General features: G+C 41.9%; 1 protein-coding gene across 1 annotated transcript in view; it reads left to right on the top strand.

The window, feature by feature from the left end:
* Window positions 1-20342, top strand: part of TNFAIP1 (TNF alpha induced protein 1) — a 39916-nt gene that overhangs the window by 1677 nt on the left and 17897 nt on the right. Inside the window, exons 2-5 of the mRNA XM_082244703.1 lie at window positions 8963-9304; window positions 14457-14626; window positions 16521-16610; window positions 19842-19894. Of these exons, the coding sequence (XP_082100829.1) occupies window positions 9091-9304; window positions 14457-14626; window positions 16521-16610; window positions 19842-19894 (527 nt within the window). The 5' untranslated portion in view covers window positions 8963-9090. The remainder of the gene's footprint in view (window positions 1-8962; window positions 9305-14456; window positions 14627-16520; window positions 16611-19841; window positions 19895-20342) is intronic.

Raw genomic sequence — 20342 nt, 5'->3', positions numbered from 1 at the left:
GACAGGGCAACGTGGTGCAGGAGGCGACAGGGGAACATGGCGCAGGACAGGGGAATGTGGTGCAGGAGGCGGCTGGGCAACAGGGGAACGTGGTGCAGGAGGCGGCCGGGCAACGGGAACGTGGTGCAGGAGGCGGCCAGGCGACAGGGGAACGTGGTGCAGGAGGCGGCTGGGGCGACGGGAACGTGATGCAGGAGGCGGCGGCCGGGCGACTGGGGACATGATATTGTCCACTCTTCTCTCTTCCCCTCTAACCACAGCAACTGCTATGCCTGTCCCAGGCCCAGGCAAGTAAAGCCCGTGATACATAGCGGGGGGGGGGGGGAGGGGGCGCAGCAGCCAAGGCTCCAGGACAAAATTTCCTGTTGCCATTGTGATCTGGTGCCTGGGGATTGTACACTTTCCTCCCCTCTACCCAGCGACACCCACTATGCCCCAGGCCTGCAGATGGGCAAGCGGAGCCTGGGATATATAGCGGGGTGTGTGCAGCATTTGGGCAGCAGTCTAGAGGCCAGGACGAAATTTCTTGTTGCCATTGCGACTTGGGGTTTGTCAAGCCCTGGTGTAGGGCTAGCTGTGAGCTCCCTCCATAGCTGTCCAATTTATGCAGCTAGCAAGGAGATGGCTGTTTTCACAGACGGTGCTTTTCTTGTCTCCAAGCAGTTTTCTGCTTACCTACAAGACCCCCCTCCCCTGGAATTCCTCGTGGGAGGTTTGTCTGACAAGCACTTGGAAATGGAGAAAAGTGCCATCTGTCAAAGCCACCTATCTCCTTTCTAGCTGTGTTATCGGACAGCTGTGGAGAAAGGAGGGACAACACAGCTAGCCATACACAGAATTATTTCATATAAAATTGTATTGTCAATCAGTTTACTCTCTGGGGGGAAAAGTGCAAATGGAAGCTAGAAAAAACGCCCAATCTTCCATACACCTACAGATATAATGATCTATCTTCTTCCCTTCAACCGGATCTTCCGTCTAAATCGGTCAGAATAACTTAAATGAAATTGATCAGTTTTGTTCAAGAATGATTGATGGCACTGTGTTTATTTCCAATAATTCATAGATTGGATTATGTCATCTGAAGAATTGTTTGATCACATCTTTGGGTGTATGACCACCATTAGACCGCACTTAGCAAGATGAAGCAGGCAGCTTTTAATTGCAGAAAAGACATGCTCTCTGGCCTCTGCAATAATACACCTAACTGCCTGCTTGCAGATCTCTACCCAGTGTGCACTGTGCTGTACATACACAGCCCAGCATGCATTCCAGGTGTTCCGTGAAAAAACCATACCCGTGAGAAAACCATACCCTCGTCACTTCCGGTTCAGCTACGGAGGGTATGGATTTCTCACGGTAGTTAAACTTGCGGCGCTTACATTAAAACAGCTTATCTGCAACATAAATCATTTCCGCTCTTCGCCCTGTCACTGCCCTCATCTCCGATAATAAATATAAAAGCGGATCACGGAGCCGCGATCGCCGTCACATTTACATCTCATACTCCCGCCGCCGCTTTTATATTTATTACCGGAGATGAGGGAAATTACAGCGATAGCAGAGGAGATGATTGATGTTGCAGCCGAAGTGTTTTAATGTACCCGCCGCAAGTATTACATTAGACACAGTGCCGTGAGAATTTCATGCCCACCGAGCATGCGCACTTGTCAAATTCTTTCATGTTCATTTACGTATCCGGGGCTCTGAGCATGCGCACTGCTGCGCTGCTCAGCTGTTTCAGACCGGAAGTGACGACGGTATGGTTTCTCCACGGGGTATGGTTTTTTAACGTTACACCGGCACACTTTGGCTGTGTTGGAAAGACTGATTCCTGTACGCATGTTCGGGATTACATTCTCCCACACTGGCCAATCAAGAGGCCCCAAAACCCTGCAGGGAGAAGATGATCACAACCTGTGAGGGATATGTCTGTATTTTATCATGTCTGAAACTTGCACGTTACCTCTTTTTACATTATTCTATTGAACACTGCCTGTATGTAAACTCCAGTAAGGCCCATTTCACACTTGTGCGACTTGTCCTGTGACTGCAAAGTTGCATGACAAGTCGTACTCAATGATTTCCAATGAGTACCGTTCATATCTGTGACTTCAAAGCAGTCCCTTCACTACTTTGGTCTGACTTTGATGTGACTTGAGGTCCATAGATCTCAAGATTACACAGGCATTGCTTCAAGTCACATCAGAGTCGCGTGGCTTTCAGGTCGTACAAGTGTGAAAGGGGCCTTAAAGACATGTCAACAAATTAAAGCCAATCTAAACAAAAAAAACAGCAATGAAATATATTGCAATTTACCAGTCCCTGATGTGGTGGCTGCATTAGATTTCTTTTTTCAAGCTAAGAACATTTTCAGCAAGTACAGAAAATACTGGTTGATCGTGCAAGAAAAGCAGTATCTTTGTCACTTCCTAGGAGCTGAAAACAAAGCACAAACATCAGGGTGGGGCTTGATATATTTTTAGGCGGGGCTTGATATTTTTTTAGGCGGAGCTTGATATTTATTTACTATTACAGTATTTGCTACTGCAGGGCTTCACAAATTTGTTTATAGTAGCTAAAAAGTTAGGAGACAGGTTTTTTTTTTTTTTTTTAAATAACAAAGCTTATGGGTAGAAAATGTAACATGTTCCCAAAGGTGAACTTATACTTTAACACTTTCACAGCTAGAGCAGTTTTTTGCATCTCTTTAATTTTTTTTGCACACGTTTAAAAAATAATTTTAGGCCTGAAGATTACATAAAATCCCCAAACATTATACACTGCTCAAAAAAATAAAGGTACACTTTTTTAAAACGCATTCGATCTCAAGGAGGAAAAATATCATGCTGGTTATCTATACCGATATGGACTAATGGGTAATGTGTTAGAAATGAAAGGATGCCACATTATTTAATTGAAATGAAATTGGTCAACCTACAGAGGGCTGGATTCAAAGACACCCCAAAAATCAAAGTGAAAACATAATGCAGCAGGCTAGTCCATTTTGCTGAAATTTAATTGCAGCAACTCAAAATGGTACTCAGTAGTTTGTATGGCCCCTACGTGCTTGTATGCATGCCTGACAACATCAGGACATGTTCCTTCTAAAACAATAGATGGTGTCCTTGGGTATTTCCTCCCAAATCTGGACCAGGGCATCCCTGAGCTCCTGAACAGACCGAGGTGAAACCTGTCAGATTGACCAAAACCTAATGACTCCGAGGTGTTCTATTGGATTTAGGTCAGACGAGGTAATTTAATGGTATCAATTCTTCATCCTCCAGGAAATGGCTGCATACTCTCGCCACATTGTCACGCACCAGCATAGGGTCTGACCATGGGTCCAAAGATTTCATCCCAATACCTAATGGCAGTTAGGGTGCCATTGTCTAACCTGTAGAGATCTGCGCGTCCCTCCATGGATATGCCCCTAGACCATCACTCACCCACCACCAAATCGGTCATGCTGAACAATGTTACAGGCAGCATAACGTTCTCCATGGCTTCTCCAGACCCTTTCACATCTGTCACATGTGCTCTCTGTGAACCTGCTCTCATCTGAAAAGCACAGGGCACCAGTGGCGGACTTGCCAATTCTGGTGTTCAATGGCAAATGCCGTTTGAGCTCCATGGTGCCTGGCACGGTTAACAGGGATCGGGTCAACAAAAAAGGGAGGAGAGCGGACGTGTGTAGCGCCTGTCTGCCAGCAGCCCAGGCGCAAGGATGAAGCTTCTTATCGCCATTGCGACCTAGTGCCTGGTATTTGTTGAGCCCTGTACTATTGTGATTAGTTCACAATGGTCAGATGGCACAGAGCCACTCTTATTGGATCTTTCGTTTTTTCACGTAATCTGCGCTGTCTTATAAAAAAAGGTGATCACAGATAGTGTGTGGCAAAAAGGATGTTTTTAAAATGTCAGAACAGGTCCCCGACCGTCAATTGAACTACTTAAAGACCGCCTAACATATATACACTGAACAAAATTATAAACGCAACACTTTTGTTTTTGCCCCCGTTTTTCAAGAGCTGAAACTTTTTCTATGTACACAAAAGGCCTATTTCTCTAAAATATTGTTCACAAATCGGTGTTGGTGAGCACTTCTTCTTTGCCAAGATAATCCATCCACCTCACAGGTGTGGCTTTTTAAGATGCTGATTAGACGGCATGATTATTGCACAGATGTGCCGTAGGCTGGCCGAATGTGTACATAGAAAAAGTCGTAGATCTTTGATTTCAGCTCATGAAAAATGGGGACAAAAGCAAGTGTTGAGTTTTATGATTTTTGTTCAGTGTATAAGCTGGAGAGCCACAACAGAGTAACGAGAAGGACAGACGACATGAAGAGCGGTAAGTGCACAGAGGTGATGAAGCCGTGACGGAGCACAGGAACCCAAAAAAACCGCAGGTGAATAACATGAGGAGTATACGGGCCTGAAGTGTACATAAAAGGGGGTGGCCACCGGGCAGCCAGACAAGGTGACTAAGAGTGTGGGGCCAAGTGACAGACCAGGTTTAAGTGACTACGGGCGATGCCTAGAGAAGCGTCTGTGAAAATTAAATAAGCTGAGCCGTGAGGTACATGAAGGAACCTGAACCTGAAGTAGTACCTGGTGCCGGCATTGAAAGACATGGAGAGAACCTGAAGGGAAAAAAGGCAAACGGTCAAAAAAAGGGGGGGGGGGTGCAGTGACCCCCCACTAGAGATACATACCTGAACCTGGAATGGAAAACCACACATACCCATAATGCAAAGAGACCCCCCCCACCAACCCTTAGGTACCAAAACCCCCCCCGCCCCCTCCCTCTGAAAAGGCCGGGCGACCCCCCCCCCAACCAAGGCAGCCATGGACAAGCAGGGACAAGCAGGGGAACAAGGGATGATGTACCCAACCTGACAGAGGCCGATAAGAGCAGGAGAACATAAAACAGGTAGCCGTGGCCTAGAAAGGCAGGCAGTGTGTGCAAGAGCCTGTGTACGGGGGTAGCCGTGGCCTTTCTGGAAGGCAGGCAGTGTGTGCATGAGCCTGTGTACAGGGGTAGCCGTGGCCTTCTGGAAGGCAGGCAGTGTGTGCAGGACTGAGTGTGAAAAAATAGCCGTGGCCCACAGAGGCAGGCAGTGTGTGCAGGAAGATGCCTCCTCCCCCCCTCCCCCCCCCCATGATGACAAGTACCTGATCCCCTACTGAACAGCAGGAGAAGCAGCGGCGAAGCTGGTAGACACGGCAGAGAGGCTGGGCTGGATGGCAGCGGAGGGTGAGACACAGCACCGTCAGAGGTTGCTCAGGAACAGCCGAGATCCGCGCCACACGCAGCGCTTCCTGGTACAGCACCCGACCGGACGTCCGGTCCACGAGGAGGCGGTATTCGGCCGACGTCAGGTGATCACCCAGAACACCTGACCAAGCCGAGTGACGATCCGAGGCAGCAGGCCGGTCAAGGGGAGGGGCGGCGCTATAAAGCCCGCTAGCTCCTCCCACAAATACCGGCCTGCGGCCGCACACTTGCGGTTTTCAAGTGGTTGGAGCTGCACGATTAATCGTTAAAAAAAAAAAATCACAATCTTGATTAACCCCCCCCCCCCCCCCCTCACAATCTTAAAACGGCTTTTCCTTGATTCATACAGAGCTTTTCACTGCCCGCTCACAGCTGTAAAAAAAAGAGCCTCTGGCAAATGTTTATCTACATTGCCAAGGCTGGGAGATACGTTGTGCGCTCTCTTGCGGTGGCCGGGGCTGTGACAAGCAGTCACTGACTGCACTGAGGATTTCCCCTGCCTGTTCTCACTGCTCGCGGATCTCCTTCCTAAGAAGAGAAGAGGTTGAAGGTGTTGCGGGCTTGATCTGGCACCCTGTCCTTAATGGTGAGTGCACAGGGAGTGTGGGGCAGCTGGTTGGAACGACCACACGAAAGCCGAAGGCCCCTTTCACATTGGCTGTCCGATCAGTTCCGCCTGTCAGTTTTTCAGGCAAACCTGATCTGACCCTCCAGTCTCCTCTATGGAACGGTGAATATAGGCGGACAAATGTCCGCTGACACGCTCCGCTATCCGATCCTGTCCGCCAAAAAACGGAAGGCTGGTGGTCCTATTTTCCATCCGTCCAGCGAATCGGATGGAAATGGACAGGCGGTCCATTTTCATCCAATTTCCCGATAGAGGAGAGCAGGACTGTGTCCGTGTTCACTCTGCATAGTGGAGCGGACATGACCAGTCATCCGCCTGCTCAGTTTGGATTAGGGGAGAAATCCCCGCTGAGCAAGCGGATTCTGCTTAGCTGAGGTGCCCATGTGAAAGAGGCCTAAGGTGGCATTAGTTACTGGATCTCCTGTCGCCTCCACCTTGGTGCAGTGTCCTTCCCTAGTGAGCCGCTGCAATCACACCATCAAGCCAAGTACACACGGGCCGAACGCCTGGTAACTTCGGCTGGTTCAATAAAAACTGCTCGCCATTCGGCCCGTGTGTATGGCAGCCGGTCCGACAGAAGCCGACTGTTCGGCATGCTGGAAAAAAAACTGGCTCCTAACTTCTTTAGCTGGCTCCTACATTCCAAGCAAATTTGTCAAGCCCTGGCATAAAGTGTACTGTAAAAATAAAACCAATTAACCTGCACTTTGCGGCACCCCCTCCATATATCATTATGACCAGACTCCCCACAGTTCCTTTTTGTATTTAAAAAAAAAAAAAAAAAACACAATACACTCACATTAAGGAGTGTGGTGCATTTCCAAAGCTGTTGGTGTATATGTATTGTACAGTAAAGCCGCTGGTGTACAGTATACAGTTCTGTATATGGCCAGAGGTCCGAAGGTGTTGGTGGCTCCCAGCGCTTCCTGCAGAACTTGGAGACACTTGGGAACTGTTGACGTCAGTTCTGGGTGCTCCGAACGTGCGTTACGTCCGCCCACCCAGCTGGGAGTGTCTCTGAGTTCTGCAGGAAGTGCTGGGAGCCACCAATGCCCTCGGACCTCTGGCCATATACAGAACTGTATACTGTACACCAGCGGCTTTACTGTACAATACATATACACTAGCGGCTTTGGAATTGCACCACACTCCTTAACATTGTGAGTGTAATTCTTTTTTTGACATTAAAACTACTGCTTGTATATTGCTCGTTTATCAAAGCAGCGCTCACAAATCAAGGCAATATTTTAAAAATAACGTTGCTCGTCTTTCAAAACGCTTGTAAACCAAGGTTTTTCTGTATAATGATTGGGGGTTCCAAGTCATTTTTTAGAAACAATTTTTGATGTTTTTGATTTCTACATGTAAACAAGTGTCAGAAAAGGCCTGGTCTTAAAGCTGACACCCCCCCCCCCCCCCCCCACCTTTTCAACCTCTGCAATGCTGGCAGCGCTCATATGCCTATTTCCCAAAGACAACCTCTGGATAGGACGCTGAGCCTGTGCACTCAACTTCGTTGGTCGACCATGGCGAGCGTCCTTTTAAACCGCTATATGGTCTTGGCCAATGTGCTGCAGCTCAGGCTTAGGGTCTTGGCAATCTTCTTATAGCCTAGGCCATCTTTATGTAGAACAACAATTCTTTTTTTCAGATCCTCAGAGTTCTTTGCCATGAGGTGCCATGTTGAACTTCCAGTGACCAGTATGAGAGAGTGAGAGCGATAACACCAAATTTAACACACCTACTCCCCATTTACACCTGAGACATTCTAACACTAAAGTCACATGACACCGGGGAGGGAAGATGGCTAATTGGGCCCAATTTAGACATGTTCACTTAGGGGTGTACTCACTTTTGTTGACAGCGGTTTAGACATTAATGGCTGTGTAATGAGTAATTTTGAGGGGGACAGCAAATTTACACGGTTATACAAGCTGTACACTCACTACTTTACATTTAAGTAAAGTGTCATTTCTTCAGTGTTGTCACTTTTTAAATTGTGAGGGGTGTACTCACTTTTGAGAGATACTGTATATTTTAGTTGTGTAATTGCTGGAAAGCAAAGAAAAGAAGTACTAATATTTGAAGCAATAATCTTGGAGCACAGTGACATTAATACACATCATCCCTCTCTCTGGCTGGTTTAATCTCAGTTACTCATCTAAAATTGTCGGAAACAGGATGAGCGGTTAAACTCAACGGGAATGTCCAGAACTTAATTTTAGATTAAGATCCCTCCCACAAGAATATGGAGGAAATGTGGTTACAGAAAGGCAGATTACATTGCTTCTTCTGTACAGATTGTTAAGCCTTGACACTTGGCCTACAAATGTCTCTTTATTACTTTGAATGAAAGTCCTGGAGTCTGGTGGGGGAATATATGGAGAAGTTTATGTACTGTATGTGTATCTTTTAACCAGTTGTGCTGACTTAGATGGTCACATAGTATAAAAGATAGAATTATTAGAAAAATGATTACAAAGCATAAACAAATAAAATAATGTAAGGTGGCCCACGAAACCCAAAATGTTCATGCATTGCACGGAGTATGACCAACAAGCCTGAAACAGCTGTATGCAATTTGAAATAGATGGGTTTATAATATTAGGCTGTAAATCTGCTGTTCTGGATATATGGGGGGTATAAAGCAATGATTTACATGCATCCAACCACTATCCTAAAATGAGGAATATTCATTTTACTATCATTTTCCTTCCACTTCACAATTATGCGCCGCTTTGTGTTGGTTTATCACATAAAAACTCAATAAAATACATTTACGTTTTTGGTTGTAACATGACAAAATGTGGAAAATTTTAAGGAATATGAATACTTTTTCAAGGCACTGTATATGTGTCAGGAAAATCCGTGCCCTTGGATTCTCAAGCCTTCTCTAATTCTGTGGCCATTATGAAGGGTAGTCCATCTCTGTAAATTTCTCACTTTATTACACCAATATGGTTTAGTTTTTGCGTTGTCAAACTCAATCAAAATTGTTATAGAGGATATATTGTTCTATCCTGTTGATATATATTTTTTTTCTCCTATTTGCAGGTATTTTAAAAGGTTAGCAGGCCCCCAACTCCTGCTAACTAGGACTGGTCTTCCTTTTGTACCCTCCCACCACGGCGGCACACGTGAAGCCCACTGTGTGCAGAGTTATCGTCTACTTGCAGCGAGAGATGTCTGGTGACACTTGCCTGACAGCAATGTGCCCTGCCTCTGGGGCCAAGCCTAAAACCTATAGTTTTAAAGGGGGCTGTCTGGGAAACAAGTATATCCGGCTGAATGTGGGCGGTTCATTGCACTACACCACAGTGCAGGTCCTGACAAGACATGACACCATGCTTAAGGCAATGTTCAGTGGTCGTATGGAGGTCCTCACTGATAAAGAAGGTGAGATTTCTCTTCTCTTTGGAAATGTTTCAATAGTATAAGGAATCTGGGATGGTCTGTACTCAGTACTGTATCTGTTTTCATATGTAATGGTGGAGCCAGATTATTCTGTGTCGTAGTAACTTTCTGCTCTGTGGGTGTTACAAATACCCTAATAAATTCATCTGACCTTTTTTGGTGAAGTCACTCGGGAAAGTGACATTCTGCATGTTGGGAAATGAGGTTATTACTCTCTTTTCCTTTTTATTTAAAAAAAAAAAAAAAAATAATAATTTTTTTAATAAATATATATATATTATAAATATATGGTTCCCAGTTTGTCAATACTATACTAATTTAGAAAAACATTAGTAAATATACATTAACCTCCCTGGCGGTATGATTCTGTCAGGAATTCTGTTCCAAAAGCGGTACAATTCTTTTCATGGAAATTTGGCGCTATGTATTATAGGCCTACAATTCTTAGTAATTACTGACTTAAACCTGACCAAAACAAGAGTCTAGTAGACATCCCAGATGTGATAAATTTGAAACACAAACAAGTGAATTATAATCGAATCAATAATATTATTTTACTATTTAATATATATAATAAAATTATATTATTGATTAGATTATAATTCATGCGTTATATATTATATATATATATATATATATGTGTGTGTGTGTGTGTGTGTGTGTATATATATATATATATATATATATATATATATATATATATATATATATATATATATACGCATGAATTATAATCGAATCAATAATATAATTTTATATATATGTGTGTGTGTGTATATAGGTATATATATATATATATATAATCTAAAATGTGTTATGTGTTTTGTGCAACGTTTTTTTTTTTTTTTTTTGAATTTCCCTCCCTAGTTCCGCTCCCATGCAGCATTGCTGCTGCAGGGAACGGAACTAGGAAGTCCTCCTACCGACAGACGAGCAGCGGAGATCTCACTGGCGGTCACAGCAATGAGAGCTCATCGCTGGATCGCCAGGATAAGGTAAGAGACGCTCCGCTGCGCTGTCTGCATGCTCTGCCATTCACCCCGAGCGTGACTCGGGGATACCGCTAATAGCAGAAAATTCCTACCCCGAGTCACGCTCGGGGATACCGCTAAGGCGGTTAACAAAGGTTATATTACACTGCATCCATCAAAGGGTAGCAGAGTTGCTTTAAAGCCCAATTCTTGTAAAAAAAAAAAAAAAATAATATCCTTCCTTGTCCCCTAAAGGCAATTTGATATTCCCTGGATCAACAATTTACGATCACTGCTTATAAATAATAATTTATATAATTAGGAAATTTATATTTATCAATAAAAATAGCAAAGAAAGACATCCAAATCTACAGAGTTGGCAAAAACGAGCTCACCTGGAAGCATATTCCACATGTACAGAGCTCTTGCTGTGAAAAGGTCCTTCCATCTGTGGAGGCTTTTCTGGCAGAAGCAAAGTGTTCCCACTTGTAATTTGCAATGACCTCAAAGTAAAGCATTTTGCATCAGATTTACTATGTAGACCATTTATGTATGGTGGTCCCATTCCTCCCAAAAATTGGATTTGCGCCAAGTTTGGTCAGCGCAGTGTGACGTACAATAGTGCATTACCAAGCTTCAACGTAGGTATGGTGGGGGGCTATTCACAATGGCACCTCTATTTGCCAACACCGTAAATGTATGAGGAACACATGCATTACCAAAGCACACTGGTATGAAAGGGCCATTAAAGGGGAACTGCACCCTACCTATCATCCTAAATTAAATTTACCTGTCCCTGTATGTAAAAAAAAAAAAAAAAAAACATACTCACTTGTCTATGGAGTCCAGTGTTGTCTTTTCGTATGTACACTATTTTGTCAAAAGTATTGGGATGCCTGCCTTTATATGTACATGACTTTTATTGGCATCCCTCTTAGTCCGTAGGGTTCAATATTGAGTTGGCCCACCCTTTGCAGCAATAACAGCTTCAACTCGTCTGGGAAGGCTGTCCATAAGGTTTAGGAATGGGTCTATGGGAATGTTTGACCATTCTTCCAGAAGCACATTTGTGAGGTCAGTCACTGATGTTGGACAAGAAGGCCTGGCTTGTAGTCTCAGCTCTAATTCATCCCAAAGGTGTTCTATCAGGTTGAGGGTTAGGACTCTGTGCAGGCCAGTCAAGTTCCTCCACCCCAAACTTGCTCATCCTTGTCTTTCTGAAACTTGCTTGGTGTAAGTTCCCCTCTGCTACCTCCCACATCTTGAAAGAAGATCAGGTGCATGCAAATGACTTTATTTTTTCCTAAAATGGTACATTTTCTCAGTTAAAACATTTGTTCTGTTCTATATTTCCTATTGTGAATAAAATATGAGTTTGAGATTTGCAAATATTTGCATTCTGTGTTTATGTAGATTTTACAAAGGTTCTAAGAGAGGTAATTGTATTATCAGTAGATGTTTCCTAGTACATTCCTTTTATGTGACTCTCACAGGTCTTGGATACTGGACCAAATTTATCCTAGGAATACAGTTCCTATTTTTAACATTGTCATGAGACGTGGTTAGATTCATGGGCATAATCTATCATCTTTGGGCTCCTTTTACACCGGCTGGAGCCCGGGTTTTTCAGCAAGATATACATCCCCTGTTCCCCCTGCTGAGTGGAGCGGCCAGATGATGGGTCCATGCCGCTCCGCTTATGTAGAGCGAACACGGACACAGCCTGCTCTGCTCTATGGGCAGTCGGATGTAAACGGGCCGGCTGCCCTTCGATCCATCCATCCAGACATAGAAGAACGGATCCCCTTCAGTTTGGACACAAGTCCATTTAAATCTGACTGCCCATAGAGGAGAGTGGAGAGTCTGATTGGATCCAGCTGAAGAACGGACAGCCAGTCCCAATTGGACCCCCCCTCTTAAAGGGGCCATAGTGTTGGCTTAATCCCAGGAAAAACAATAATGGTTGGTTGAAACTTTTCAATGCAGCCAATGTTTGCTGCTGTTGTCAGTAGACTTAAAGTAGAATTTCAGCCAAAAACTAACTCGACCAGACCAGACTGGCTGCCGAAAAGGTATGTATAGCAATTTTTTCTTTACAAAGTTAGTCTTAGAATGTGGCTTCCAGTAGATTTAGAGTTAGTTTTTGACTGAACTAATACTTTAAAGTATAACTAAATTAGAACAGTTGTCAGTTTTTTTTGCTGTCTGTGCCCCCATTAAGGAGATTCACCCTCTCTTTGTCCTGTTTACCGTTCGCATTGAAAGTAAAAGAAAATCCCAAATTTTGGGTTGTCCCCAGAAAAGTAATAGAGGTGAAATCTTCCAATGGGAACACTAGTCTTGGAGACCTTGGGGGGGCCCAATGGATTTAATTTGCAGGGATTTCATCTCCCTTCCTGTTTGGCTGTGGTACAGGAAGTAAAGGTAAATCCCTGCAATGGGACACAGGTGGCAAAAAAACAAAATCTGACAGGTTATAGCCCTCCCTTATTATATCCAAAATGAAAAAATAGTTTTGGTTGTAGTTTTACTTTTAACACTCAAACACTAGATACACCTAAAAGCATCTAGGCATGTTCAACAATTTTTTGGCCTTCAGCGCCTCCCCTGAAAGTGTCTTTTGTTTTTCTGCCTGTAAACGCTCCTCTTCTAATACGCCTGTAAACGCCCATGTGTGCGTGGACACACAGGCTTACACAGAGGTGCTTTTGCAGGCAAAAAAAAAAAAAAAAAAAAACACTCTGCCTGTTACAACAGTATTTTTAAGCTCGAAGGCCTAAGCCTAAGGCCTTTTGTACATTGCTGCCTGAAAATGCTCAGTTTTCAGGCATACAGGCATTTTTTTTACTGATCTAAATGCAGCCTACTGTTCAATGTGCCTGGACACACAGGCGTGTAAACATGCACTGTGTATTGATCATAAAAAAAAAATACAGAAATCTGAGTGCCGGTCGGTATTTGTGGTGTATGCTCACAAATATGCTCAAATGTCACATGCATACTCCTGAGTGATATACAGCTCGTCCTTGCAATTTTTCTGCCAGGAATGTCTGATGCGCATACATCAGTACAGTGAGCAAGAGGCCCCAATAATACATAAAATATGGCTTTTGATGCAGTGGATGGTAAAACTATCCTTCTCCGATAATGTGAAATTCATACTTATGATTGTTTGTTTTTTTTGTTTTTTTTAACTTTGCTTTCTAGCAAATTATTAAATCTTTTGTAATGTAGGTAAATATCTTTTAACGATTATTCTGCCCTGGGGCAAATTGTGACAAAATTCACCCTGGAGTGTCTAACTGTTAGAGATAGGTTGTTAGGGTTTAGCACATAAATGGGACTCTCCTCCACGTTTTTTTTTTTTTTTAATAAATTTCCTCTTAGAATTGGTAGTGGAATAATAAAGTACGCAGAAACTAAAGCCTCGTACACAGGCATCGATTATTGGCTGTGAATTTTCGGCCAACGTTTGATCGGCCGATTTTCGGCTTGTTAGTATGATACAACCGACTCCGACTTTTCGGCCGAAAAAAATATGGTGTGCAGGCTATAAAATTTTTGTTGGCCGTCAACGCAACGGCCGATTTTCCATCAGTCAGTACAGATTTTGGCAGACAAAAATCTGATGAGCAAGACTGGGCATGCTCAGAGAAGAAAAAACACACGGAAAGTAAACCAGAACATGACATCACTTCTGAAGTAGATTTTTGTTGGCCGAGAAAATTCGTGTGCAGTCTAGGCACATTCCAACCAACAAAACACCACTCTGGACACAAGTCGGATGATCGGTCGGCCGATAATCATTACGTGTGTATGAGGCATTAGGCTGGCTATACACGGTTCAAATTTCGGCTGGTTCAGCAGGAACCAGCTGAGATTGGAACCATTAATGGGCAGGTTAAATGTATCAAGTTGATGGGTACAAACAGCCTGCCGGATTCTCTTCTCTCTATCACTAGCGTCCCCTCTAGCTGCTTGAAATCTTCTCTCCGTGGGGAAATCAGGGAACTACAGTGGGGAGTTCTGAAGCTGTAAGATGCCAGTGGGTGATTCAGGTCACCACACTTCATAACTGGGAGATCCGTTTTTGGTGCGCTGGACATTTTTGTTTTTACGTTATCCTTGCCTAAACAACTTCCACAACTGTCTCTTCTTCACAGGCTGGATTCTCATTGACCGATGTGGAAAGCATTTTGGAACCATACTGAACTATTTGCGAGATGACACTATTGTACTTCCCAAGAACCGGCATGAGATCAAAGAACTAATGGCAGAAGCTAAATATTACCTTATTCAGGGGTTGGTAGACAAGTGTCAGGCAGCGTTACAGGTTAGTATGGCCATTTAGTTTGCTATGCCTACTGCACATGTTGTTGTTGTGTTTTTTATTCAAGTAGAAAGTCATGTAAATTAGAAGAAAACGAATTTGAATTCAATTATATATTCAAAAAAACCTATCTGCTGAAGAAAATTTCTGGGGATTTCCCTCTTAGGTGCAGGGTCAAATGGGAGGAAGATCTGGAGGAGATTTGTGGAGAAATTTGTGAAGGAGTTCTTTAAGATCTCCCCACAGTCTCATGGTCTCCCTCTCATTAATTGACTATTTTTTTATTTTTCACCAGGCCGACACAACCCCAGCTCTTGCATGTCGTTGGCCATAGGGAATCTCTCCAACATGTGTCAAATTTGGGTCTTGGCTAGGCTGATACATCTTTTGGCTGTGCCCAAAATGAACAAGATACTGGGATTCAGTGATCCTCAAAATGAATGAAAGTATGATGACGAATGAAGTATGATACTTCCATTCACAATCACTCACTCACCTTTTTCTGTTGGTCACTTTGACTCTCTCAACCTTGATGCTTTCACCATTACTTTGGTATAAAGGTTGTTATTCATAGCATGCAGAGTTATTGTGCTTAGATGTTGCTCCTACTCTGTGACTGGATCTCTGAACTTAACAAATGAATACGGTTTGAAAGACTCACGTATAAACAGAGGGGCTCCCTTAAAAAAAATATCATCTAGTTTGGAACCCCTGACCTGAGATGGCATAGACCCTTAATTTGTAACTAAGGATGCACATGAAAGGAGCCTTCTATGGGCTAGTTGTAGAAGTGATGCACTTTTGCTTCCTCAGATACTAAAATTGATGTACTGTATATGATGTTTGTATGCAATGACTTAAAGAATGTTACCCCAAAATTTCACATTTCCTATATTTACACGCTGTACCATGTACTTGTATGAAAAATATCCTGTTCTTTATATTACTTGCCTTGTGACAAATACTTGGTGATCCTGCCAGTCCCTCTGCTTTCCTATTAAAAACTGACCACACTAGGCCTGAGAGTACATTGGTCAGTTTACTGGCTGTGCTGGCAACTCCATGTACTCTCCTGCAATGATCAGACTTGTACTGACACACATCCCGCACAGCCGTTCACTGGGAAGAACAACGTGTTGCTGTTTTTCCTCCCACAGAACAGAGTTTGTGATCACACCTAAAACAAAAAAATCACAAATCAAAAAAAAAAAAGGTATTTTGTATTGCTTTTTGTATATATACACGCCTATCCTCTCAGAGGTGGCTGTCCTAAAGAACTCCTGAAAAAGATGTTACCGGTAAGAGTTACTTTTTTTTTTTTTTTTGGTCAAGGCTTGATTGGCTGCCATGCACAGCTACACTAGACTTTGCACTCTCCAGTTTTAGGTAAACCCATGGTCTGAAAGGGGACAATAGGCTGTAGTCCTGAAAATACACTCTGTGAAACCCTGCTAAAACTGCAGGGCATCTAATGTGTATAGATCAGATTAAGGTGAAATAACTAACTAGACATCTGATTTTGGTGCATTTGCAATGTTTCCTGGAAAGTATTGGCTGTTTAAAAAATGATTTTACTTGCCTATTTTTTTAAAAGCAGATTTTGAAATAATAAAACACTGTTTATTTATTAAAGCATGACTTTATTTCACAAAGAATACAAACCTTCCACATTGAAAAGCATATACATAGCTTATGTTCATTTTAAATATCAGTAATCTATTTTCCATAGAAAGCCAATAAAAGACCACCAGCTGTTCTCAGCAAAGTTTTATTCTGCTACGACCCCATTTCCCTTTAGCTTTGTTTAGCACATCATAAGACTGCAGTTCAGAGTATGTGGCTGCAAATAATGCTGCAGATTTTATTCACTGATTGTCTCCATTTCTCTTACTGTCAGGATAAAAATGAGTCATACGAAGCTGTATGTAATATCCCCATCATCACATCTCCAAAAGAAGAAGAGAAGCTGATTGAATCCTCTGCCAAGGTACATACTTCACTTATGCATTGTCCCAGCCAGCAATTAGGTTAGCTTGCTGCTGCTGGTCCCATAGAAATGTGTCTAGATCTCGTGATTGTTTTCATCATTGAACAAAGGCTTGTCTGTCATTCACCTTTAGAATAATAAGGGGTTAGTAAGCCTTTTGTAATGGTTCGAATCTGAATCCAGTGGGAGTTTGCATATTAAATGTAAATTATCATTGACATATTGCAGCTTAAGAATAAAAAAACAGAAAATATCTTTTATTTGGGGGTCTGAATTCAATGTTTATTGAAATAAGTATGTATGTATGTTTGTGTGTATACGTGTGTGTGTATGTGTGTGTGTATGTATGTATGTGTAAAATATATATAAAATGTGTGTATGTGCGGTGTAATACAGTTTGTTTCCTTCTCTCCAAGTTTATTGCTGATGGTCTTGTAGCCTATTCCAGCCTTGTGTAGGTGTACAATCTTATCCCTGATGTCCTTTTGACAGCTCTTTGGTCTTGCCCATGATGGTGGGTTTGAATGGAAGACAGAGACTCTGTGGATAGGAGTCTTTTATACACATTCTGTGGGATAGGTGTCTTTTATACACATTCTGTGGGATAGGTGTCTTTTATACACATTCTGTGGATAGGAGTCTTTTATACACATTCTGTGGATAGGAGTCTTTTATACACATTCTGTGGATAGAAGTCTTTTTTTTATACACATTCAATGGATAGGTGTCTTTTTATACACATTCTGTGGATAGGAGTCTTTTATACACATTCTGTGGATAGGAGTCTTTTATACACATTCTGTGGGATAGGTGTCTTTTATACACATTCTGTGGGATAGGTGTCTTTTATACACATTCTGTGGATAGGAGTCTTTTATACACATTCTGTGGATAGGTGTCTTTTATACACATTCTGTGGATGGGTGTCTTTTATACACATTCTGTGGATAGGTGTCTTTTATACACATTCTGTGGATAGGTGTCTTTTATACACATTCTGTGGGATAGGTGTCTTTTATACACATTCTGTGGATAGGTGTCTTTTATACACATTCTGTGGGATAGGTGTCTTTTATACACATTCTGTGGGATAGGTGTCTTTTATACACATTCTGTGGGATAGGTGTCTTTTATACACATTCTGTGGGATAGGTGTCTTTTATACACATTCTGTGGGATAGGTGTCTTTTATACACATTCTGTGGATAGGAGTCTTTTATACACATTCTGTGGATAGGTGTCTTTTATACACATTCTGTGGATAGGTGTCTTTTATACACATTCTGTGGGATAGGTGTCTTTTATACACATTCTGTGGATAGGTGTCTTTTATACACATTCTGTGGATAGGTGTCTTTTATACACATTCTGTGGGATAGGTGTCTTTTATACACATTCTGTGGGATAGGTGTCTTTTATACACATTCTGTGGATAGGAGTCTTTTATACACATTCTGTGGATAGGTGTCTTTTATACACATTCTGTGGATAGGTGTCTTTTATACACATTCTGTGGATAGGTGTCTTTTATACACATTCTGTGGATAGGTGTCTTTTATACACATTCTGTGGATAGGTGTCTTTTATACACATTCTGTGGATGGGTGTCTTTTATACACATTCTGTGGGATAGGTGTCTTTTATACACATTCTGTGGGATAGGTGTCTTTTATACACATTCTGTGGATAGGAGTCTTTTATACACATTCTGTGGATAGGTGTCTTTTATACACATTCTGTGGATGGGTGTCTTTTATACACATTCTGTGGATAGGTGTCTTTTATACACATTCTGTGGATAGGTGTCTTTTATACACATTCTGTGGGATAGGTGTCTTTTATACACATTCTGTGGATAGGTGTCTTTTATACACATTCTGTGGGATAGGTGTCTTTTATACACATTCTGTGGGATAGGTGTCTTTTATACACATTCTGTGGGATAGGTGTCTTTTATACACATTCTGTGGGATAGGTGTCTTTTATACACATTCTGTGGGATAGGTGTCTTTTATACACATTCTGTGGATAGGAGTCTTTTATACACATTCTGTGGATAGGTGTCTTTTATACACATTCTGTGGATAGGTGTCTTTTATACACATTCTGTGGGATAGGTGTCTTTTATACACATTCTGTGGATAGGTGTCTTTTATACACATTCTGTGGATAGGTGTCTTTTATACACATTCTGTGGGATAGGTGTCTTTTATACACATTCTGTGGGATAGGTGTCTTTTATACACATTCTGTGGATAGGAGTCTTTTATACACATTCTGTGGATAGGTGTCTTTTATACACATTCTGTGGATAGGTGTCTTTTATACACATTCTGTGGATAGGTGTCTTTTATACACATTCTGTGGATAGGTGTCTTTTATACACATTCTGTGGATAGGAGTCTTTTATACACATTCTGTGGATAGGTGTCTTTTATACACATTCTGTGGATAGGTGTCTTTTATACACATTCTGTGGATAGGTGTCTTTTATACACATTCTGTGGATAGGTGTCTTTTTATACACATTCTGTGGATAGGTGTCTTTTATACACATTCTGTGGGATAGGTGTCTTTTATACACATTCTGTGGATGGGTGTCTTTTATACACATAATGAGTTGTCATGAGGTGCACCTTCCTAAACTGACAGGACTAATCCTTGTTCCACATGAGCACATACTGTAGCCAGTCTGTGGGAGCCAGAATTCTTGTTGGTTGGTAGGGGATCAAATACTTATTTTACTTACTGAACTGCGACTCAATTTATACACTTTTTTTTTTATCACGTTTTTCTGGCTTTTTGGTTGATATCCTGTCTCTATCTCTATAAATTTATTTGGTTTTTTTTTTTTTGTTTTTTTTTGTGGAGGGATGGGGTTGCATAGGTCTACTTGATATTTGCATTAGAGTTACAATATCAACAGTAGAGACAAAACAAAAATTGCTTTTAGTGTATCTAAAGTCCTAAAGTCTAACTTTTTTTTTTTTTTTTTTTTTTAATATATATTTTGGATAGAATGGTGAGTGGTTAGATTCCCTGTCCAGTTTTTTTTTAATGCAATCTGTCGGGATTAGGGAGATTCACCCTCTTAATTGGTGACCACTTTCACCGGGACTGAAAGTAAGGAAAAATATACAAGCACTTCAGTCACCTGAAGGCAGTAGATAGCATCTTTCCTGTGAATAATTCATTATAAAGCCCTAGGTAACGTTTGTGTTTTGCCAACAGCCTGTTGTCAAACTCCTGTATAACAGAAGCAACAACAAGTATTCATACACCAGGTATGTACTCTCATCAAATACATGCCAGTATGTACATTAATGTTTGATCTCTTTACTATCTTAAAAGTCTGGAAAGTAATTTAAAAATATATATTGATTACATCTCTGCAAAACATGTTTTTGTTGCTACAGTTTTTTTATTTTGCCCAGACATACACTTTAACTTACTTGTTTTGAATCAGGTAAGTGCATTTTTTTTTTTTTTTTCATTTATCCGGAGTGGAATATCGATCAACTGAGAAAATCCATCTTTGCTGATAACTCCTTTGCAGAAGGGCATGGAAAGAGCATATAGACATATGACCGTTCCTTCATTTTTTGTAGAAAGTTCTCTGTCTGTAAGCACTTTAAATTCCAGGCTGCTGAATTGATCTAGGGGGGAAATAAGCCTTATTGTAAAAGTGGATATTTCTGCGCTAGTATAATTAAGTGAAAAATTAGTATTGTA

The sequence above is a fragment of the Pelophylax lessonae genome, assembly GCF_965119305.1.
Source record: "Pelophylax lessonae genome assembly, chromosome: 2".
Classification (NCBI taxonomy): Eukaryota; Metazoa; Chordata; class Amphibia; order Anura; family Ranidae; genus Pelophylax; species Pelophylax lessonae.
Note: the sequence above shows the minus strand (reverse complement) of the source record. Positions and strands in the feature narration are given on the sequence as shown.